The sequence below is a fragment of the Mycena indigotica genome, assembly GCF_014461135.1.
Source record: "Mycena indigotica strain 171206Taipei chromosome Unknown Mind.scaff0002, whole genome shotgun sequence".
In the NCBI taxonomy this organism is placed as follows: Eukaryota; Fungi; Basidiomycota; class Agaricomycetes; order Agaricales; family Mycenaceae; genus Mycena; species Mycena indigotica.
Window position 1 is genome coordinate 4,138,841 of NW_023503001.1, and position 21,967 is coordinate 4,160,807.

Consider the following 21,967-nt stretch of genomic DNA (forward strand, 5'->3'; position numbering starts at 1 on the left):
CGTCACATGGTGTAACATCGCATAGCCCAAAGACTCAGAGACAGATCGCGTACACGCAGGACCACGTCGACGCTGCAAAGCTTTCCTGTTGCCATTGCGAGCAACCTTCCTCACACATGTCAGGCACAGTCACTGTTGACTTTGGTGCCTCGGACTCTCATACTCGCACTTCTGACGACTTCGAGCAAGTGTCATACCCGACTACACATTGGCCTTCCCAACAACATGAAGAGGGATTACCACTCTATGCAGAAGAAAAGGCACGTAGAAGGGGCCCACGAACCGCCGGCTCAGCACCTTTCTCGGTCGACGAGCGAGATTTATATGATGACGAAGGCAAAGACATTTACAGCAAGTCTCGCGCGTTCAGATCATACAACCCTAACGGTCGACCACGCTATCACGCACCACCCCCAACGTCAATAGTGCGTCAACAAATTGTCTTGCTCCACGAATTGACTTGTTGCACAGAAAGAGTTCTTGCTACAAAACCTCGAGCACGTAATACCAATAATTTACACCCTTCTATCATGCTGGACGCGATATCACAAGATTGGGCATTCAAATACTGTTGTCTGGGACGAGGCTCACTGTGTGTCTTTTCTCCGAACCGAAGTTCTCCGCTAATTCACCGTTCAGTCGGTATGTTGCTCTTTCTTCTAACAGGCATATCCAACCTCCGAAATTTAGGCAAGTTCGGGTCCCAATACATCCGCCGAGAATTCTATTTCGACGTCCATCCACCGTTGGGGAAATTGATTGTCGGTTTTGTGGGCCTACTTGCTGGATATGACGGCTCTTTCGAGTTCAAGAGTGGTAGTGAATATCCTGAAAACGTGCCTTATGTTGCGATGCGCGTGATGCTAGCAACATTCGGTGTCGGAATGGTACCGCTGGGATGGTACACAGCTGTAGAGTTAGGCATGAGCCAGTGGGCGTGTCATCTTGTTGCATTGATGGTCCTTCTGGGTAAGCAAGTTCAATTGGCTATGCCAACCTGAGTAACGTTTAATTAGATGTTGGCTGGCTCTGCATATCCCGCTTCATCCTCCTTGATTCTATGTTGTTGTTCTTCACCCTCCTTGCGGTTTTCTGTATGACCAAGTTCCACAACCAACAATACCAGTGGGTTTTCTATCACGATATCAGCTCAGTCTGTTGACTCTCTAGGCCATTTTCCTTTGACTGGTGGGCATGGTTAACGTTCACAGGCATATCTATTGGTCTTGTTACAAGGCGGGTTTCGTCCACGTAGTACACTATCATCTCTAACTTCCCGATAGCATCAAACTTATCGGTCTATTCGTCACTGCTCTCATCGGTCTCTACACGATTGAAGACTTGTGGGACAAGTTTGGCGACGTGAAAATGCCTGTGGTCAGTCGTATGAAGATTCACCTGATAAAATCTGACTTGTAATCCAGAGAACCCAATTGAAACACTGGGGCGCCAGGATCGGCTGCCTAATCGTCCTACCTATAATCGTTTTTATGGCGTCCTTCAAGCTCCATTTTATAGTCCTCAACCGTTCAGGATCCGGGGACGCACAAATGAGTTCTCTGTTCCAAGCCAACCTTATCGGCAATGATTTTGCAAGAAATCCGTTGGGTAAGCTCCACTTTTCCTGCTCTTTTTAATTCAACAACGTTTTACAGAGATCGCCATCGGGTCGAAGGTCACCCTCAAGAACTATGGCTATGGTGGCGGCTTACTACACTCGCACGTTCAGACATTCCCTGTCGGCTCCAACCAACAGCAAGTTACTTGCTACCACTACAAGGACGAAAATAACGACTGGAATATCCTTCCTCGTTGGAATGAGCCAGAATACGACCCTACAGCTCCTATTCGGTTTCTTAAACACGATGACGTTATTCGGCTGTCGCACGCACCTACAACTCGTAATCTTCACTCTCATACAATCCCAGCACCCGTTACCAAGCTTCACCACGAAGTATCCTGCTACGGCAACGCAACAGTCGGCGACTCCTATGACTATTGGAAAGTTGAAGTCGTAGATGACATTAAAAGAGGAAGCCGCGAGCATGTGGACAAGATTCATTCTCTTACGACGCGCTTGAGATTCAAACACCAGGTTCTTGGCTGTTATCTACGGGCCGCCAATGCCATTCTACCTCAATGGGGGTTCAAGCAAGTCGAGGTCACGTGCGTGCCGGAGAATGACAAGTATGATCCTCATACATACTGGAACGTTGAGAGCCACTGGAACGATCGCTGTTCGTCAATATCTTTCCCGCTGAATCATCATCATCTGACGTTTACAGTGCCTGCTGGAGAGACTAAATATTACAAGTCACCCTTCCTCCATGACTTCTGGCATCTCAATGTCGCTATGATGACATCGAATAACGCCCTAGTTCCTGACCCGGACAAGGAAGACATTCTCGCATCCAAACCCTTCGACTGGCCCTTCATACATTTAGGACTGCGTATGTGTGGGTGGGGCGACTCGCAAACGAAATACTACCTTATGGGCAACCCTCTCATCTGGTGGGGAAGCACGTTGAGCTTGATGCTTTCGCTGGTTGCTCTCGGAGTCTACCTACTGAGACAGCAAAGAAAATATGCTGACATGGATCCACGTGAGTCCAACCACCTCCACGAGTGCTCGATCTCAACTATATTCACAGAGGAATGGGATCACTTCTTGTACGTCGGCAAAGTCGCTTTCCTTGGATGGGCACTACATTATAGTAAGTGAGCAGTCGTGGGTCAGAGCCCGCTGACTAACCTCGCCCAGTTCCTTTCTTAATCATGGGCCGTGTAACCTATCTCCACCACTATGTGCGCCTCTGCCTTCTTGTCATCAACAACTAATATATTCCAGCTGCCGACGCTCTATTTCGCTGTCCTGATGTTGGCTCACCTCCTCGATCATTTCATTTTCTCGTCACGTCGGCTCATTCCACGAACAAAAGTCATCGCCTTCGGCATATGTGCAGGGTCCATAATTCTTACTTTCTGGTGGTTCAAAGGGGTTGCATTTGGTATTGACGGACCAATTGCTGACCACAAGGGCCTGTTATGGCGAGAGGTAAGCCTCTTTCTGTTTCGGAAACGTGACCCATGGTTTTACAGTCCTGGAATATATATACCCAACGCTAGATTGTTCGCTGCCCTCTCTTCTCTAATCTTATTGTCCGTAAAGTCAACTGAGCTTCTTACAACGTCACAAGAAATTGCTGGTAGGGCAGCCAGGTATACGAGTCAAGGTATTGGGACTGCAGTCAAGTCAAACAAGTTGACGGAAGACAATTTGAATACCATTAAAGGCATTAAAAGGCATCGCAGAAGGATCACATAATTATGCATGGACCAGGCTTCTGCGGTTTCTGGGGCTTCTTGGGTTTCTTGTCTGGCGGATAACGCACGCGCATTTGGCGAAGGAGATCCTCAAAGACCTCGTTTATATGCCAGTTACGCTTTGCCGACGTTTCGTAGAATGGCAAATTCCATCGGCTCGCCAGAGACTCTATCGTCGTTGCCGGAACTTCTCGTTCACTGACGAGATCACTCTTGGTACCGACAACGACAATCGGAACCTGCAGATCTCCTCGGTCAGCAGGAAGAAGGGGGGAAAAATGCACTCCCATACGTTTTCAGAACCTTTGATTCGGAATATTTGTTTCCGTAGACTCTCTACTTCCTTCAGGCTGGCTTCTTGAGTCAAACTGGTGAATGTGATCAGAGCGCATGGCGCGGACGAAAGTCGGAGGAATGAACCTGAATACGAGGACAAAACCGCGACCGGACTGCAGGGCGGTGCTTAGCTACTCTGGCTCGATAACGGTGAATGATGATGACCTTGATATAGACCTCGTTCAAGGAGGTGAATTGTTCTGCTCCAGCTGTGTCCAATACTTCAAGCTGGTATGACGTTTAATTAGACGCGTCAAGAAAACGTGATGCAAACGCACTGAAGATAGTTCACCGTCGACTGTCAGTGGTCGATGATACTGTTCTGCTTGGGTTGAGAGCTGTGTCCTAACTATAAGCGCTGAGACCCACCTTCGATCGTGGGGTCGTAGTTCTCAACGAATACATCTCGCACGAAACGGACTAAAGGGTGTTGTCAGAAGGGCATATAGCATAAGGAAATAACCCACCAGTGAGGGCTGATTTACCAACCCCACCAGCTGTTAGGAAACGCGTCGAGTGAGTTTGGGTCCCGGTGAAACGACAATCAAGCAGCTACCTCCGAGAACAACGACGTTGAACTGGCGCTAAACAGACGGTCAACAGTGAAAGCGGGACGTGTAGATGAAGAGACTAACCATGGTATAGCAGAGTCAACCCGTGAGACCGAGTGTAACGGCTTGCATCAGCACTTTTAGATGCGCCCCCGCGTATTCCTAGATTGGAATATCCAGAACGAACCTCTGGGCAGGTAGCTTTTGAATTCTTATTTCTGGGCGTAGCTCACATTCTACAGAGTTATCTTTGAGTTGTTCAATGATGAAGTGCGACCCAGTCATTCCTCCAACTAACATGTCTCACCACCCTCCAGGCACCACGGACTTGTGAGAACTTTCGCGCCCTTTGGTCTGTGGATAGCATCTAAAAGCAATTATCGGCTGACTTTCGTTGCAGCACTGGAGAAAAGGGCCTCTCGAGCGCGGGCATTCCGCTCTACTACAAGAATTGCATTTCACATCGTATAATTCGCGACTTTATGATTCAAGCTGGTGGTATGGACGACGTCAACCTAGATTAGCCTTTGAGTTGTTGACCCGTTCTTGCAGATTTCACCAAGCGAAATGGTCAAGGTGGTGAATCTATCTATGGAGCGCCATTTGAAGACGAGAATCTCGACCGACCTGTCGATAGCCCTTTCCTCTTGTGCATGGCCAACAAAGGTTTGAAAGCATGATACGCAGCGTTTATCTGCCTACTCATCGCCACAATGCAGGTCCAAACACCAACGGCTCCCAATTCTTCATCACTCTGCGTGAGTGCCCACATTTGAACGGCAAGCATACCGTATTTGGTCGCGTAGTCCGTGGCGAGGATGTAGTGTTGAAACTGGGAGATGTTGAAGTTGATGAAAAGTCGCGTCCTTTGACCACAGTTTCCATCACCAACTCGGGGGAGCTTGAACTGCGTAAAGGCACGTATAAAATGCGTTGATGCTGGTCTTCGTTGACTCTACTCAACAGTTTCCAAGCCTGAAGCTCCTACCTCGCCTGAGTCAGAAGAGGAACGTGAAGCTCGCCGACGTCGTCCCAAGTCAAAACGCTCAGCCAGTGAAGAGTCCGAACGACGTCATCGCAAGAAGTCCAAGAAAGAAAGTCGGCGACAAGCGACAAGTCCTGAACCGCAAGTCACAACAGGAACGCGTCAGGAAACGGAGGAGGAATATGACGCGCGATTAGAGAGGGAAGAAAACGAACGAATCAAGGAGCAAAAGAGGAAAGAGCTGGAAAGAATCAAAGAGCGATACGAACGGGAAGCTCAAACAAATCATGAAGGCGTTAGGTATAAAGGCCGTGGGCGAATGGTGTTCCTAGATCCAGGTGGGTTGGCTTGCTTTACTTTCACGAATGTTACTTCTTCTAACTACAACAACACAGAAACTCGACGATAGTACACATTTAAAATTCGCCGCCTTCGTCGTCTTCGTCGCCCGAAACTTCCGCATTTTCCTGACCCACCTTGGCCATGAGTTGGGCCAAGTCTGCTTCGTCCGATTCCGAAACAGCTTTGGGCTGGCCGTATATCTTAGAGAACTGTGCGAACTTAGGATTAGGAATGCTCACCTTCATCTTGACTAGGCAGTTGCCTCCCTCATCCTCGATGCTGGATTGGATACCTTCAATTGCCCGTTCCAATCGTTCGACGGCAGCGAATTTGTCGGTTGCATTGGTACTAGCAGAAAAATATGAGATGAACAGTGTCAAAGACCTTGTCGATGTACCTCAATACGTATAGAGGAGGAGCAACAAGCTTTGCCTTGATTGGGACCGCCTCTGTGCTCGCCTTTTCGCCAGCTCTCAAGGCCCGTTTAATGGCATCGATTCCAGCAGGTGTATAGCAAGTAAGCTCAATATCTGCGCGAAGCTTGATTGGTTGGGGAGTAAGACGACGAGCAATGGTTGCAGTGAGAAGAGAGTGGATAGCCTCTGGAAGAGGGGTGGGCAGTGTGGCAAATACTGTGTCAGGTTCCCTAGATCGAGTCAGATTTTTCTGGAGATCAGTAAAGAATGATACCGCACGTTAATGCTAGCTTGAATGCGTCGTAGGGATGTCCATAAGTGCGTGTGAGAGGCCATGCGATCGTTTCGTATAACATTTCAAGACGCTCCGCTTCACCAGCCGCTGGCGGTGGAGGCTCATCAGCAACAGGTGCTGCATCTTCACCATCGGCAGCTCCCTTTTTCCGGGATCGTTTCTCTCGTTCGCCAGGCACTTCTCCACCGAGTTTGCTTGCTACATGTCGTAGAATGCTAGCAACACTTTTGCTCTTCATGTAGCGTTCTTCACAGCGCGTAATGTCTTCAGGCGATACCCGTCGCTTCGATAAATCGATATAGCCCTTTTCATTGTCGACACGGAGAACAACTACGACCTCGTTTCGCCCAACACGGATGAGCTTTTGGACAGAGCGAATACGACGACGAGAAAGCTCGGACAAGAGGATCATGCCCTCAATCCCATCGTATTCCAATAGTCGCACATAGGCTCCCATTTCTGCAATGTGCTGCACCTGAACCATAACGAGTTCATCGACTTCGGGATATTTTTGCTGGTAATACCGCATCGTGAGGTGAAGATTGAGATTGGGAGTGGTCACGGGGTCACAAAATCTATTCTGACGACAAAAACAGATGAACTACAGAGACAAGATACTACAACAAGTCAAGGCCTGAAGAGAGAAGATCAGCATGCAGTAAAAAAGAGGACAGCTTGAATCAAGAAAAAGATCAGTAGGAAGGCATGCGGAAGAGTCCACACGAGGTTTTGCGCTCTCGGACAACGAGTCTTTGACTCTACATCCGTACTGGTTTCATCCGAGGAGAGATATGACAAGTATATTGAGACTTACTGCAGCTGGCTAGCGTACTCAATTGTTGTGGTGACGGAAAGAAAGAGAAAAGTTCGGGGTGACAGTGCGTTACTTGCCTTATGTAGTCGTTTCCTGTCATCCGTTCTTGTCTTGTCCGCATCCATGTCGTATCCTTACCAACAACAACCACCCTCACAAGCTTACCCACAATCTTATGATCCACGGCAATATCCCCAAAGCCATTTCCAGCCACAACCCCAGCAGTACTCGCCTTATGCCCATCCTCAACAATACCATACCCCCCAACATCCACAGCAGCCATATCAGCACCCACATCATCATGCTCAGCCACTGCGACCCCGATCGATAGGCCATACCCATTCTCATTCTGTACCTCATCATTCGTATGGTAACCCGCCTCCAATCGCGCCGTCTGCTTGGCAGGCTCAGGCAGTTCAAGCCCAAGCGCAGGCAGTTCAAACCCAAACCCAGTCCAGGCCAGCAGCACGGCCTCTTCCAGCTCCAAGACGCGCAGAAACACTCCCACAAGGCCCTGCTAATCCAATACCGGTGGCTTCTCGTCCATTGCCAACACCAACTTCATCCTCGATCCAGTCACCAATACAAAGAAACGGTGCAAAGCATCACTCTATTGATCTTGGTCGACCTTCAATTCCTCATGAACAACGCAGTCATTCTCCTCCGCGGCGACGCGCTTCCCCTCCCCGATTCACTGGTGGCTCTGGGTCATGGACAGATGTTCCACCCCAGCCAGCCGAACCACCACCGCCTATTTCCACGATCAGTAAATCGAGTGATTTCAAAAATTTACTTTCTGGTCCACCACCACAAATCGAAGGCGGGAAATTTGTACCCTTGTGGAAACGCGGTCTCGCCAATAATGGAACCGCGTCAGGCTCATCTTCCGGTCGTCCCCTTCCGACTCCCTCAAAGACTCCAGCTGCCCCATCAGCAGAGAATGGGCTCAAACGAGGTGGCTCTCTACACATCCGTTCGCCTGCCTCCGCTGTTACAGAAAAGTCGCCCACACCTTCGCCTGAGCCTTCAGACGATGACGAATCGGAATCGGAATCAGGGTCTGAGGCTGAGACGAGAACGAGTGTAACAGAGAGCACCAGGCCAGATGACTCTGAATCTGACTCTGGGTCAGAATCAGAAAGTATCACCTCTCCCGTCTCTCCTAGCTACGGCATTCGGGATCTACCGAGACCTCCCTCTATGGACACTCGTGCAACTACATCTACACTTCCCCAACCACCTCCGATGCGCAATTCTGCTTTTGAGGGACGAAGCGCTCCAGCGGCAATGCAAAATTCAGGAAGTAGTCGGACGCTTATGTTTGCTGCTGCTGGGCTGGCCAATCACCACGGAAAACCCAACGGATGGCCTGTTGGGATTCCTCCGTTACCCCGTACACCTGGGAGCAGTAACATGAAACGCGAAATTGGCGATCTTGAAGATTCACCCCCCGTTTCTAACATGCGGAGAACCTCTTCATCTACGTCAAGCGCTACCGGTCTCCCGAGCTCCCCTCTCAAATCACCGACTTTTTCGTCCGCCCGACCGGTCCCCACCTTGACTTTCGACCCACCATCAACCCCGAAGTCAGCTGTTCCTTCTTTCACCATCACCAGCTCCTCCCCCCCATCAGTCCCCATAATCTCGCTACCAGATGACAGTCCACCTTCAGTGAACATCAAAATCAATTTACCAGATGACGAGGGGCCTTCTATCTCTATCGAAGAAGTCGACACAAAACCGAAATCGACCCCTGAAGTCTACGAAGTTCCGGGGATTAGCTTCTCAGGCGGGTTACCCTCCTCCTCCTCAGCCTCCCGGGTTCTTCCTGCGACTGCCCCGAATACTAGACAACTTCGAGGCATTGCATGTGGTGGATGCAACAAGTACATTGTTGGTCGCATTGTCAACGCTATGAGGCTGCGTTGGCATCCAGAATGCTTCGTGTGTTGTGTTTGTAGCGAAAATCTAGAGCACGTGAGTAGCTATGAACGCGATGGACGCGCTTACTGTCATCTGGATTATCATGAGGTGAGTCCTAGGTTGAATTTATCGTGTTTTCGTCCTGATCCAGCATAGCACTTTGCACCTCGATGCTTCAGTTGCAAGACCCCAATAGTAGATGAGAGGTTTATCTCGCTTGATGACCCCGAGCTTGGAAAACGAACGTATCACGAGCAGCACTTTTTTTGCTCAGAATGCGGGGACCCATTTTTACCTCCGTCACAACCTGCAATCAAAGGCGAATTAGCATTCTCTGGGGACGGTGCTTTCATGTCAGATGATGTCGGTTTCACAGTATATAAGGGCTACCCTTACTGTGAGGCCTGTCATGTGCGCTTACGATTTCCCAAGTGCAAGAAATGCAAGCGGAGTATTCGAGACGATGACGAGGCTGTTGAAGCATTGGGCGGAAAGTGGTGCTGGGCATGTTTTTGTTGCACAAGCTGTGCTAAGCCTTTCGAGACGCCTGCATTTTTTGAGAGGGACGGGAAGCCGTGGTGTGAACTTTGCTTTAGCATCATTCTACGAAACGAAGTGTAGCGTTAATTGTACCATCACTTTCTGTATCAAACCCCCATGAGTGAACTCAAGAAACGTCAAAGACAAGACTATCCCTTCGAGCTAAGTTATAGAACCAGATGGTAGGTTTTGTCCAGTGTTTGAACCATTCAATTCAAGCTACGCTAGGAGTGACAACGACCAGTACCAGCATGCAAATAATGCGGCTTACTATCTGTGGTTCGACTCAATAATCAACACCTATCTACAAGAGCACTGTGGGCAAGACCCAGCTACGAGCCCTACTATAGGACTAGTAGTCTCTTCCTGGTGCGAAGTAAATCCACATTGTTTACTCAAAATCCGGTTATTGGACTGACCGGTCCGAATTTTGGCAGTTCTTTGCGCCAGTGTCGTTTCCTCAAGTCTTAGATCTGGGACTACGAGTGACCAAACTTGGCACGTCCTCAGTGAGCTACGAAGTCGCGGTATTCGTCGCAGGACAGCCCGCACCATCGGCTGTCGGTGGTTATACTCATGTTTTTGTTGAGCGACAAAGTAGAACCAGTGCCTCAATGAGGGCAACGACGAGAGACGGTCTAAAAAAGTTGTGTGTAGAACATCTAGCCAAATTATGACCCATTTTATCTGCGAATTACGGGCGAAACGATGACAGTCACAACGTGACCACACGCGTCTGCATTCACCACGACCGACCATGGGTATCAAGGGACTGACTGGTCTGCTCTCTGAGCACGCGCCAAATGCGATAAAGGAACACGAAATAAAGACGCTCTTTGGCCGTAAAGTTGCCATCGACGCCTCCATGTCCATTTACCAGTTCCTCATCGCTGTCCGACAAAAAGACGGCGAACTTCTAACAAACGATGCTGGAGAAACGACAAGCCATCTTATGGGTTTCTTCTATCGCACTATCCGAATCGTTGAGAACGGTATAAAACCTGCCTATGTCTTCGACGGCAAACCGCCAGAGCTTAAAAAGGGGGTCGTGAGTTGGCCATTCGCGTTTCTGCTTCTTTTTGTATGACCATACTTTTCTAGCTATCAAAACGATTTGAGAGGCGCGAAGAGGCAAAAGAAGGTGGGGAAGAGGCCAAAGAAGTCGGCACAGCGGAGGATGTCGACAAATTCTCGCGTCGGCAAGTCAAAGTTACGCGTGAACATAACGAGGAATGCCGGCGACTCCTCAAGCTCATGGGAATCCCGGTCATTGTAGCGCCTTCGGAAGCGGAAGCCCAATGTGCAGAACTTGCTCGTGGTGGCAAGGTCTTTGCGGCTGGCTCAGAAGACATGGACACTCTTACTTTCTCCGCTCCTATCCTATTCCGCCACCTTACATTCTCTGAAGCTAAAAAGCAACCTATCAGCGAGATTAATCTGCAAGCCGCATTAGACGGTTTAGACATGGACATGAGTCAGGTGGGTTATATCTAGACACAATCCGCAATATTTTGACATGTGCTCAGTTCATTGACCTCTGCATTCTTCTTGGATGCGACTATCTCGAACCAATAAAGGGTGTTGGTCCAAAATCTGCTCTGAAACTCATTCGGGAGCACGGTGGCCTCGAGGGTGTGGTAAAGCACCTGCGTGGAAAGTATGTCGTTCACACTATCCAAGCATCGTGATGACCGAATCAATTTAGAGCTGCAGAAAGAGCGGCGGTGCCTTCGGACTCTGAGGAGGAAGAGGAGCCTGCGCCAACTTCAGATGTCGAGAAAAATTCGGAGGATGATGAGGACGAAGAGCCGAAACCCAAGCCAAAAGCAAAGAAGAAGGGCAAAGGAAAGGCCAAGGGTGGTATGGTCATCCCGGAGGAGTGGCCATGGGAGGAAGCAAAAAAGTTGTTTGAAAAGCCAGATGTGACACCAGCCGACGAAGTTGAGGTATGGACAGCTAATTACACCGTTGCTGGACCTCACATTTATTACAGCTGGAGTGGAAGAATCCCGACCTAGATGGGCTGCTGCAATTCTTAGTCACCGAGAAGGGGTTCAGGTCTAATTCTCTCTGTTGGCATTCCTTATTTGCTAAAACTTGCTTCAGTGAAGAACGTGTTCGCAAGGGTGTTGAGAAGTTGACCAAGTTCCTGAACGCGAAACAGCAAGGGCGACTGGATGGATTCTTCACAGTAAAACCGAAAGAAAAGAAATCTCCGGCCAAGAAGGAGCCCGTCAAGAAAGGCACCAAACGCAAAGTGGGTCTAATATTATGTTGTGGATTCCACTGACGTCTATTGAGGGTGACGATAAGGCGGAATCTAGTGGTGGTAAGAAAGCTAAGACGAGGAGGTAGTTGTAATGGCGTGTGTTTTGTACTTATCTTACTTTTGTTTCTCTCTTGTCAAATTTGCCATCAGCGTCGGCGTCATCACGCGTCTCGGCAACTTGACCACATACTTTTTCGTCCAGACGGCGACAACGGCGGTCTCCGCTGGAAATGTACTCAAACATTCGTCGCAAGATACCACCTATCCTTCCAACTTTCAAGGCCTTTACTTATGGACTAGCCGTTCCTTCGCGACGCGTTGCGGACTCAAGCCGACCAGTCCATCGCCAATTCACCACTATGATTGGAGCAGGTTCCCTCCGGAGGCGCTATGCCCAACCCAACCCAGCTGCCTTGAGAAATATGCACATCAGGGCGATCTCCTACTCATCCATTCCTCGTTTCATCGCTCGTGCATTCCGCGTTCCTATTGCAGGCGCTACTATTGGAGCTGGCAGCTTTGGCTACGCTAACTACAAGTTCGAAGGTATGTCTTTGACATCAGCACGCTTTTTGGAGTGTCTGAGCCGCGATAGAATTTCGCAAGACTTCGACTGCATGGATGAACTCAGTCCAAGATACGGCAACTGACCTCTTCGATACTGCTTCCGACTCGCTCAAGACTGTCTCTTCTCGAGTCTCCGACATAAACCTGCCTAAACTCGAAACGCCAGAGTTTTTGAAGGACCTGTTCCAGGCAGCGAAAGAGAGGCGAAAGCAAAAGCAGGAGCAACAGCAAGAGGGTGAGCCTGAGGGTTCCAATGAACGGCCACCCACAGACCAAGCAGCAATTGCTGCTCTGGTAGCCGCCACCATGTCTTCCCCGTCTGAGCCCAAGAACAGATCAGACGAAATCGACGGTCGCAGCAACGGCCTAATGCATCTCACCCGCAAATTGATTGAGATACGGAGCATGCTGCTGAGCATTGACCAGAGTGATGCCCTCAAGCTACCCAGTATCGTTGTTATTGGGAGTCAGAGCTCGGGCAAGAGCTCTGTTCTCGAGTCGATTGTTGGACACGAGTTTCTACCCAAGTAAGTGGTGTTGATTTTTTTTCTGTACCACCATAACCTTATACCAGGGGAAACAACATGGTTACACGACGCCCCATTGAACTTACTCTCGTTCACACATCTCCTGCAGACGGCAAAGCTGTCGAGTATGGCGAATTCCCCGCCCTTGGATTGGGAAAAATAACCGACTTCACCGTTATTCAACGCACTCTGACTGACCTCAATCTCGCTGTTCCCGACTCCGAAGCAGTCTCTGCAGAGCCCATTGATCTACGAATTTACTCTCCAAACGTGCCTGACTTGACTTTAATCGACCTACCGGGCTACATCCAACTTGCTTCTCTTGACCAACCGGAAGAGTTGAAGGAGAAAATTGCGGGTTTATGCGAGAAATACATCCGGGAGCCAAATATCGTCCTGGCGGTCTGTGCAGCGGATGTCGATCTTGCCAATTCACCGGCTTTGCGGGCCAGTCGCAAAGTTGACCCACTCGGTCTGCGGACATTGGGGGTTATCACTAAAATGGATCTGGTTACTCCTGAACAAGGAGCAGGCATTCTCGCTGGCAACAGGTATCCTCTCCATTTGGGATATGTTGGTGTCGTAACAAAGGCAGCCAAGACGTCCAAACGCGACTCCACCGCCTTGACGGTGTCCAACGACTATTTTTCCTCCCATCGAGAGGTATTCGGCAGCTCTACCTCTCTGATGGTAGGGACTGATACTTTGCGTCGCCGTCTTATGGAAGTTCTTGAATCTTCTATGGCCTCCTCGCTACATGGAATCACCAACGCTGTACAGCTAGAGCTGGAAGAAGCGACCTACCAATTCAAGGTTCAGTACAACGATCAAAGAATAACCGCCGAATCGTATGTTGCGGAAACGATGGATGCTCTTAAACTGCGATTCAAGGAATTCACGCAGCAATTCCGCCGCCCAGCTATTCGCGAAAAACTCAAGAATATGCTTGACGAAAAGGTTATGGATGTTTTGGAGCAGCTTTACTGGCTGGACAAACGGGCTCCTGAGCTTGGTACAATTGCCCAGGATCCTCGTCTAAAGCCAGAGGACGTCGAGCCGTACTGGCGACACAAACTCGAAGCGGCATCTTCGTTGCTGACAAAATCAGGAGTGGGTCGTGACTCGACATTGCTCATTGCCGACGGCCTTCGAGGACTTATTGACACCATCGCGTCGGGCGAACCATTCACTTTCCACCCCCGAGCATCAGAGCGACTGATCCAATTCTCGCACGCCATTTTGAGGGATAGGATAGGCGTTACCTCTGACCAGGTAGAGAACTGCATCAAGCCTTTCAAGTATGAGGTCGAGGTGGAGCCACGAGAATGGGAACTTGGCCGTGAGCGGGCGATTGACTTGTTCGAGAAGGAAGTCGTAATGTGTGAGTCCAAGTTGAAGGATATTCGCAAAAAGGTTGGTGGGAGTCGTCGGCTGGGTGGGCTAGTCAGCTATGTGAAAAGCTTGGAGGAGAGAGAGCGAGAAAGGAAAATGAAGCGATTGGAAGGGTCTTCAGACGACACGGATTCCTCCGAATCTTATCGCTATCCTCCAGCCCAGATTATTGATGGCAAGTTAAATTTCCGTCGACTTTTCCCTGGTTGGCTCACTTGTTATTCAGCTCGTCATGCTATCATGTACAACGACCGACTGGGAATATTACGCCTTCGACTAGCAGCGTTGAAGTCGAAACGTTGCAAAGCGGGTCCTCAGAGCGAGGTATTCTGTCCTGAAGCATTCCTGAACGTGGTCGCGGACAAACTCGCTTACACATCCGCCATGTTCATCAGCATCGAATTGCTGGATCAGTTTTTCTATCAGGTAAGTTTCACAAGCAATGGTCTTTCCTTGATTGACGAAACTGGGGTCAAGTTCCCTCGTGAAATTGACTCTCGGCTACTGTACGACCTTGACCGGAAGGAGATTGTCGAGTTTGCACGTGAAAATCCAGTCGTGCGACGTCACCTAGATCTACAGGACCGGAAAGACAAACTTGAAGAGGTAACTAGCAGAACTGGCTGAGTCTTACTATTGGCTGACTTGGTTTTTCTATAGGTTATGAAGCAGCTGAACAGTCTGTCGACACTGCGACCTGACGCGCAACCCGCTCCTCGCCGCCAACGGGGTCTTTTTGGGATGTTCTGAGCACTTATGACTATTCTGGATGTACATGTAGAACCTTATAATGATATCCGTCCGTTCACTAACAATTCGGTGAATCCATTACAGCTTCGCTTTAGGCTTGCCCGCCTAGAGGCCACGGTGAGACCACATATGGGAGTGGGAAGTTAAATGGACGCCAACCTTGAGCACACCATCGAGTTTTGTTGCAAGCATCATGTTGCCCTTCGTCTTGAGTTTGCCAGTCATGAAAGCTTTCTGGCCGTTAAGCTGTGGTTTAAGATGAGTAACAGTCAGTCCAACTGAACGCATTCAACGTACCTTGCCAGTTGCAAGTCCGACAAGAGTCTCGTCTGATAGGATGACCGTAACATCGGCCTTGGTCTTTGCCTTGCCGAGGTAAACAGTGCCAGTCTTCTTCAGATCCAATGTCCATGTCGTGGTGACTTTGTCTGCGTTGGTGACTTCGAGCTCGATAATGCCGTTCACCTGGGAGAGTAAGTAGAGCACCAGCGATGCGGGAGGGTGCAAACGAGCGTGCCTTTTTGACCTGAGCAGCCTTTTCTGTGTCGCTCATGGTGCTGAACTGCTCATTGATAGCAGCAATGAGGTCAGAGGACTGGCATAGGAGGTTAGAAAGCTTGGCCGATTGTGGCGCTAAGATACATGCCTGGAAGCCGTCAACTTTGAGGTCGGACATGGTTTTGGGGAGAAACACAAAATGATCTGGAGTGGGGAACCGGTGATCATTCGGGCCGTTGTTTGTTTGGCAAGGCTTCGGCTTGGCTAAGACCACAACCCGACAATGAAGTTCCTCGATTGTCCAACACTCGCTAATCTATCTGAGGCGCTCAACCATGAGGTATGAAGAGTAGTATGCCCTTGGTCTTGACTCTGACCATTCAGGGACCTGAATGCTCTGTCCATACCCGCATCGAAGCCTACTCGTGCAAGCAGATAAAGCGAGACAAGAAGTTGTTCAAATCGCTCGAACAAAGCTACCAAACCGACGTATCCAACTCCCCACCGCTTCCAAGCTGGACTGGGCTCGACCGTGAGGCCGAAATGACACCCTTTGGTCCGATAGGCAAGGAATCATCAAGAAAGACACTCTACCTCCTCATATCAACGCTGAACAACGCGTTCCCGGACTACGACTTTTCGAATATCCAGCCAAGCCAGTTCAACAAAGAGGAAAGCGGGGCCTCTGTGTTAAATGCGTTAAGCACAACACTGGTCGCCCCACACAGAGCGGGAATGACCGCCCCGCGCACTTACTCATCTTACCCACCAAGCTCATCTGACGCCTTTCCCTCTTCTGAACCCACTTCTTCTTCACCTCTGAGCTCAATTTTGCGGAGTCCCTTCGCCCCACCACCTATTGTCTCAGGCACGCATCCCACGTTGTTTCGCCTCATTGACGAAGTTATTGGCCTGAAAGAATGCGAGGTCTTCTCATATGCACCAGAGATAGAGTCGGACCCGCATGCCAGTGACTTTTCCGATGACGAGGTTGACATTTCACCCGACGATGAAGAGGGGTCCTCGTCTGACGAAGAGTTGTTCCAGTTTGATGACTATGACGTCGACGAAATCAAACCACCAAACCGTGCCAGAAGTCGGTATAGTGTAGCAACACCAAGAGTTGCTGCACTCTCAAGCGGCTTCACTCCATCCTACAAGCGTCGAGGAACTTTGCTGTGGTCATCTCACTGGTTTTTCTTGAATCGAAAATTGAAGCGCATTCTTTTCGTTTCCATCTGGGCGCGTAGTCGTGGCTTGAACCGTTCTTGGACAAGTGACGAGGAATTTGATGCACTTCACTCCAAGACTCAGAAGGAGCGCTTTCTGGGATGGGAGGGCGGCGCTGGCGCTGGCGCCCGTGCTTTGGGCCTTTGAGCATTACTGATCTTCGTAAGTTCATTGGCTCTTCCTCTTTTCCTATTTGACCAGAGTGTTGAATCGCTTTGCCAGCGCCATGTTGTCTGTATCTTACTGATCTGAGGACTCTTTTTTAGCCTGTTGTGTCTGAATTTGTACCACTACTCACCCGAGTAACATATCTTCACCTATATTCGTGTATGCTCTATTGCTTCAGATATTTTGTTAGTCTAGTACCAATGCGACAACTTACTTGCTCAATTCTATTCCGTGATCGCGGGACACGTCAACTTGGCACAGAGAGAAAAACTTGTCTCGGAGTCGTGGGCATATCGATGAGCATGAAGCATCAAGATCCAAGGCATAAGGCTTGATGGGGGAGAGCAAAAGCACTTTGCCTCGTGGCCTTTAAGGTTGGGACAACGGTGGTGCAAGAGGTCAAGGTCAAAACCAGAAATCGATGACCCAAATGAGTCAAGCCATCAATCAGCTACCGGCTATTCCAGGACCGGCCAGTCCGGATCGACATCATGCACAAAGTTTGCCAGTACAGAAAACAACGATTCTACAGCCATATAATATTTCAGAATTTACGTCGCTGGGTGCTCAATCGGCGGGGCCGCCAAATCGGAAATGTCTGGCAATGGGGGAGAGACGGAAGGTAACGCGGTCGCTTTCCATCCCGTTCGGAAGGATACTACTGCGGCAATAAAGGACAGTATATCAACGACAAGCTGGAAAAAATGGTCAGTCACGACAAAGTTGGAAGAATTGGATATAAAATACCGAGTTCTTGATTAAGCCTCCGTCTATCGACCAATGGAGGGCAAGTGGAAGATTACAGGCATTCACAAGCAATCCACTGAAGTATGCATCCCACTTTCGAGCCAGATCCTGTTTCTCTGCAGCAGTGACTGTGCCTCGACTTTTACGGCGTAACGCGCGTTGTTGGAATTGTAACAATTGGCGATCTTCACGCAAATGCGCGAATTGGAGGACGATATAAGATGCCCAGAAGCGGCAAGACCAACGTGAGAGAAAACCTGAGTCGAGGGATATTGGCTTTGCGGTGGAGTCAAAAATAGATACTGGCGAGGAGACGGAGGCGGGAATAACGTCGTGGGTGCGGAGATAGCTGAGATGCTCAAGAGGGTAATAGCCGAGCATTGACCAGCCTTGAAGACGCTCGATTGTTAGCAGATTTCGAGTGGGTTGCTGGGTCCGTTCAAGGGAGATCAGCCATTGGAAGATTTGAAGGAGACCTAATGGATTGTTAGTAAAAAAATACTGATAGTTTGCACCGAATCTACCCCAAAACCGCCCGAGCATCTGAGAGTCACTTATAATGCTCGCAAATTTACTAAACCCAGTCGCAGCACTGCTGGTGGCCACCCTGCTCAGACCCGCGCGATGCTGAAGGCGAGCGCGAAGATGGAGTAGAGGAACCAGGATTTTACATGTGGATTGGAGAAGCTGAAAAGAGTTGAGTCGGGTGTTTAGAGCAAGTTGCTCATTCGTCTACCGTGAAGAATTTGCTGCGATTTCAAGGTTAACACTTGATTGAAATTGAGACGCAATACGCAACTCGGTGCCGCTCCAGGTTGAGAGCAGTCGAAGTAGGTGGTCCAAACCCTCCGATTGCGGCAATAGTAGACCCCATACGCCTAGCACAGAGTCGTTTAGTCGAGCAAGTGAGTATTGTGGTTTCCGGGACATGAGAGCTGCCGGCAGCGTGAGAAATATTTTTTGCCAACGACCTCTCAAGCCCATTATCACCTGCCAGTATATTTCTTTGTCACCGTCCTTAATGTTCTCGATGAAGAAGCGGGATAAGCTTGAAGTAGTTGTCAGTGACACTGAAGTTGCTCTCCAAAGAGGAATAACTCCTTAAAAGGATGATCTGATATGGCAGAAACCTTTTAACTTCCTAAGAAGTCGGACGCATCTGAGAAGGCGAGGTCTTGTGTTGTGCACGCTTTGGATTTTTATTTCTAGGCAGAAGTATTTGGAGGCTATGAATTGCGCGAGCACGTGACGAGGAGAAATGCGGATGTCACGCGAATGTGACAGGCTGTGGTAAGACGCGCATAACACATGTCACATCTTCCTCTCTCTTGGTCCTGACCACATCTGAGAAGCTGCTACGCGTATCCCAACGCCATGCTCACTGCCTACTTTGACCTAGATACTAGTTTCGGCCTCTTGACCCTCATCTTCTCCCTTCTCTCTCTCTGGGCTATGGTTGACACTGTTAACATGACGCTCGAGGTCCTCGTCCTCATCGTTGATATGGTTAATCTCCTCCCATTCTTGCTCCTTCGTGGCGCAATCTCTCTATACTTCAGCCTTGTGGCAGTTGTATTCGTTCTCCCTTTCTACGAGGAGAAATGGCCTAAGGTGGTCAATCAATGGACTCTTCTGAGTCGCCGCGATAAAAAGAGTGGCCTGGCTTTCGCTTGCGCCTCTCTATTCGTAATGGCCATATTCTATACCGTCATTGGCCTGGTCGTGACGGTGTGCCACTTGTTGCGTTTCGTTCACTCCAGTCTCTCCCTTGCGATGATGACCTTGGTCATCTTGAGCACTCTTGTTTGTGTGGCGTCGTCGTGGCATCTTCTGTCGATACTCATCAAAACCTGCGTTCAGCGCATCAGAGGTATATTTGTGTTTGGCATTAAACAGCATACGCCCACTGGTTTGTGGACACTACGAACGACCCACCTTCCGCTTCCCAGACTTACTGGCTTCTCGGGGCTCGTCATCATCGTCGCTGCCGACATTCATTTGACGCCAGGCGACTCGGAGGAAACGTGTGTAATCTCTCCTTTCAAGTTGCGTTTATTCTCAACGAGTATAGCCCACCAGCAAGTTTCCTAGTGTCGTGTTTATCCAAACTCCTGTCTTTCTGGAAAACGACAACCAGCCAAACTATTTCGAAACACCTCCATGTCTCCATTCCACGCGCGCTGTTTACCCAGCACCTACCACCCATGATGAAGCCGGCATTGCCAGTGGATACGTCTTCGACTCAAGAGAATAATGTTACTGCTTTGACAATGACTCAACTCCCAGCACCTAACTGGCATTATTGTTTCGACCCCGTTCTCTTCAACCAATTGAAGATGGTCACCACATGCAACAACAACATTCCCCAATCGATTAGTCCAACCATACCTTTTTTCCAACATACGCTCACTGTGCCGCCTGACTTGTATGCGACTCTCTTTACCAATGGTGGAATGACCGTCAGCCCAGCACCTAATTTGGCGACTCCCTCCATTTGCAATCATCCTGTCCTAGCGAGTGAACCATCGAGCGCAGAAACCACTGCAACGCTGAATCCAAACGCAAATGCATTCGTTCCAGCAAAACTTCCTGTTCTTGAAGGCGCCGCTCGTCGCGCCTATCTCGAGAAACGATGGGAGCAACGACCTTCCACTGGTCCTCCCGCTTTCTGGCAACCCAGGCCAGAAATTGCCCAACCACCACCACCACCTCCAAAGCTTCAGCCGGCTTTCAAAAAGTGCCGCAACCGTCGTCCACGACAGAACCGTACTCTTGACCCAACAGGAACAGAGAACCAGATGCTGTAATACCATCTCATTGCTTCATATAGATTAAAATTGTTCGTGGATACCTACCTTCTTGCTTAGACTTGATACCTTGCTTCGAAGTACATATAATCTACTTGAATAATAACCAATCACGACCATCACCCCCTCTGAACCTGTGTCTTCCTTGAACGCTCACCCAGATTGCTGGCTATGAGCTCCATTGCTCTAAAGCTACTCCCTTTGCTCGCTGTCGGCATAGCTTGCTTGGTCTACTATATCAATGCCCCGACTCTTTTACCGAGCTCGCTCCAAGTGGGCCGGCCACTACCACGAATTGCTGTGACTGGTCCGTCAGACCCGTTGCTCTATCTGTGCCAGCCTGAACATCCAAAGGAAGCAATGGTTCGGTGGGGAAAAGGGTGGTATTGGGGGCACTTGCCCATGGATTCCATGTTGTTGGGATTGGTGAGTTTCTGTGCAACTGGACGACTGAGCCGGCTAATATGTACAGACCATTCGCCGCTTGCAACTGCCAATGATTTAGATCTCGGAGACAACTTCTCGTTTCTCCAAACTGACCTAACCGACTACAATGCAACCCTGAAGGCGTTGTCCGGTTGCGACGCAATTGTGCATCTAGCTGCGCTCCCCAACCCAACTGACTACAAGGTGGCCACTCATAACATGTGAGACTCCCTTATTCGAATGTTTTGGGGGGCTCAACAATGGACGGGTAGCAATGTCGTTATCTCCTGGAATATCCTTCGCGCTGCAGCAGAGGTATGTCAGGATTGGTTTCGCCGCGGTTTTCTTATGATTGTGTGGTGTAGCTTGGGATAAAGCGCGTCGCGCAGGCCTCTTCTGTCAACGTGGTGACGCTTGTGTTCAGTCAACAGCCAGTGCTAGAATATCTGCCCCTCGATGAGGAGCATCCAATTGAGCCTGACGAACCGTATGGGCTCTCGAAAGTGTACGTCTCGGACTCACCCTCTTTACGTCTGATAAGCCCTGCAGAATATGTGAACTACAGGCCAGTGAGTGGCCATTTGACCTTCCGGGAGTTTTTTTATCGTAACCCCCGCCCCCCCCAGAAACCATCGTGAGAAGATACCCAGACATGCGTGTTGCAAGCCTACGACTGCATTGGTCCGTGCCAAACCGCACTTTCGCCAATGAGCGAGAACACACGTACAACGCTAAACACGACTTGTGGGGCTACGTCCAAGAAGATTCTGCTGCTGAGGCGTTCATGCTGGCTGTGACTAAGCCAACCGAGCGGTGGCCGTCAGCGGCAGAGGCTTTCTTCATCGTTGCACCAGATACCATGACAGACACGGACACTATGGAACTCATAAAGGAGCACTACCCAACTGTTCAAATGAAAAACGGAGCAATCTCGGGAAGAGGGTCTTTCTTCAACTGCGCAAAAGCAAAGGACCTTTTGGGCTGGGAACATCCTACGTAGCATAATTTATTCGTGACTTATAAATCTACTCAGAAAGCATGCCAAAGCAGAAAAAAAAAA

General features: G+C 49.5%; 10 protein-coding genes across 10 annotated transcripts; 7 read left to right on the forward strand and 3 right to left on the reverse strand.

Annotated features, from left to right (window-relative positions):
• Window positions 1-116: 116 nt before the first annotated feature.
• Window positions 117-3,126, forward strand: MIND_00233800 (Glycosyltransferase family 39 protein; the record flags this gene model as incomplete). The annotated part of the gene is made up of 13 exons (XM_037359222.1): window positions 117-425; window positions 472-592; window positions 640-969; window positions 1,017-1,125; window positions 1,171-1,251; window positions 1,284-1,377; window positions 1,425-1,608; window positions 1,656-2,237; window positions 2,286-2,603; window positions 2,652-2,714; window positions 2,762-2,805; window positions 2,849-3,055; window positions 3,100-3,126. The coding sequence occupies 13 exons, from the start codon at window positions 117-119 to the stop codon at window positions 3,124-3,126; spliced, it is 2,469 nt and encodes an 822-aa protein (XP_037224317.1).
• A 191-nt stretch (window positions 3,127-3,317) lies between these two features.
• MIND_00233900 (uncharacterized protein) lies at window positions 3,318-4,298 on the reverse strand (the record flags this gene model as incomplete). Its single annotated transcript, XM_037359223.1, has 9 exons — window positions 3,318-3,563; window positions 3,617-3,692; window positions 3,745-3,791; window positions 3,838-3,888; window positions 3,939-3,982; window positions 4,030-4,080; window positions 4,128-4,157; window positions 4,217-4,244; window positions 4,296-4,298. The coding sequence occupies 9 exons, from the start codon at window positions 4,296-4,298 to the stop codon at window positions 3,318-3,320; spliced, it is 576 nt and encodes a 191-aa protein (XP_037224318.1).
• A 57-nt stretch (window positions 4,299-4,355) lies between these two features.
• On the forward strand, window positions 4,356-5,605 carry MIND_00234000 (Peptidyl-prolyl cis-trans isomerase; the record flags this gene model as incomplete). The annotated part of the gene is made up of 7 exons (XM_037359224.1): window positions 4,356-4,408; window positions 4,454-4,481; window positions 4,529-4,563; window positions 4,612-4,709; window positions 4,764-4,877; window positions 4,931-5,143; window positions 5,178-5,605. 7 exons carry the CDS (start codon window positions 4,356-4,358, stop codon window positions 5,603-5,605), a joined length of 969 nt encoding a protein of 322 aa, XP_037224319.1.
• A 1,581-nt stretch (window positions 5,606-7,186) lies between these two features.
• MIND_00234200 (Flap endonuclease 1) lies at window positions 7,187-9,607 on the forward strand (the record flags this gene model as incomplete). Its single annotated transcript, XM_037359225.1, has 3 exons — window positions 7,187-9,094; window positions 9,143-9,361; window positions 9,419-9,607. 3 exons carry the CDS (start codon window positions 7,187-7,189, stop codon window positions 9,605-9,607), a joined length of 2,316 nt encoding a protein of 771 aa, XP_037224320.1.
• A 36-nt stretch (window positions 9,608-9,643) lies between these two features.
• MIND_00234300 (uncharacterized protein) lies at window positions 9,644-15,031 on the forward strand (the record flags this gene model as incomplete). The annotated part of the gene is made up of 16 exons (XM_037359226.1): window positions 9,644-9,708; window positions 9,755-9,902; window positions 9,964-10,086; window positions 10,242-10,574; window positions 10,628-11,005; window positions 11,053-11,183; window positions 11,232-11,472; window positions 11,520-11,584; window positions 11,633-11,783; window positions 11,828-11,877; window positions 11,998-12,341; window positions 12,391-12,889; window positions 12,937-14,456; window positions 14,508-14,707; window positions 14,759-14,887; window positions 14,942-15,031. 16 exons carry the CDS (start codon window positions 9,644-9,646, stop codon window positions 15,029-15,031), a joined length of 4,467 nt encoding a protein of 1,488 aa, XP_037224321.1.
• A 78-nt stretch (window positions 15,032-15,109) lies between these two features.
• Window positions 15,110-15,707, reverse strand: MIND_00234400 (SCP2 domain-containing protein; the record flags this gene model as incomplete). The annotated part of the gene is made up of 4 exons (XM_037359227.1): window positions 15,110-15,136; window positions 15,191-15,277; window positions 15,329-15,496; window positions 15,558-15,707. The coding sequence occupies 4 exons, from the start codon at window positions 15,705-15,707 to the stop codon at window positions 15,110-15,112; spliced, it is 432 nt and encodes a 143-aa protein (XP_037224322.1).
• Window positions 15,708-15,812: 105 nt separating this feature from the next.
• On the forward strand, window positions 15,813-16,906 carry MIND_00234500 (Repressor of RNA polymerase III transcription MAF1; the record flags this gene model as incomplete). The annotated part of the gene is made up of 2 exons (XM_037359228.1): window positions 15,813-15,869; window positions 15,914-16,906. 2 exons carry the CDS (start codon window positions 15,813-15,815, stop codon window positions 16,904-16,906), a joined length of 1,050 nt encoding a protein of 349 aa, XP_037224323.1.
• A 572-nt stretch (window positions 16,907-17,478) lies between these two features.
• On the reverse strand, window positions 17,479-18,604 carry MIND_00234600 (TPR-REGION domain-containing protein; the record flags this gene model as incomplete). The annotated part of the gene is made up of 5 exons (XM_037359229.1): window positions 17,479-17,622; window positions 17,675-18,150; window positions 18,199-18,361; window positions 18,411-18,423; window positions 18,474-18,604. 5 exons carry the CDS (start codon window positions 18,602-18,604, stop codon window positions 17,479-17,481), a joined length of 927 nt encoding a protein of 308 aa, XP_037224324.1.
• Window positions 18,605-19,048: 444 nt separating this feature from the next.
• MIND_00234700 (uncharacterized protein) lies at window positions 19,049-20,481 on the forward strand (the record flags this gene model as incomplete). Its single annotated transcript, XM_037359230.1, has 2 exons — window positions 19,049-19,698; window positions 19,746-20,481. The coding sequence occupies 2 exons, from the start codon at window positions 19,049-19,051 to the stop codon at window positions 20,479-20,481; spliced, it is 1,386 nt and encodes a 461-aa protein (XP_037224325.1).
• A 171-nt stretch (window positions 20,482-20,652) lies between these two features.
• Window positions 20,653-21,907, forward strand: MIND_00234800 (NAD-binding protein; the record flags this gene model as incomplete). The annotated part of the gene is made up of 7 exons (XM_037359231.1): window positions 20,653-20,788; window positions 20,836-20,907; window positions 20,954-21,128; window positions 21,180-21,222; window positions 21,273-21,412; window positions 21,457-21,476; window positions 21,534-21,907. 7 exons carry the CDS (start codon window positions 20,653-20,655, stop codon window positions 21,905-21,907), a joined length of 960 nt encoding a protein of 319 aa, XP_037224326.1.
• Window positions 21,908-21,967: the final 60 nt, after the last annotated feature.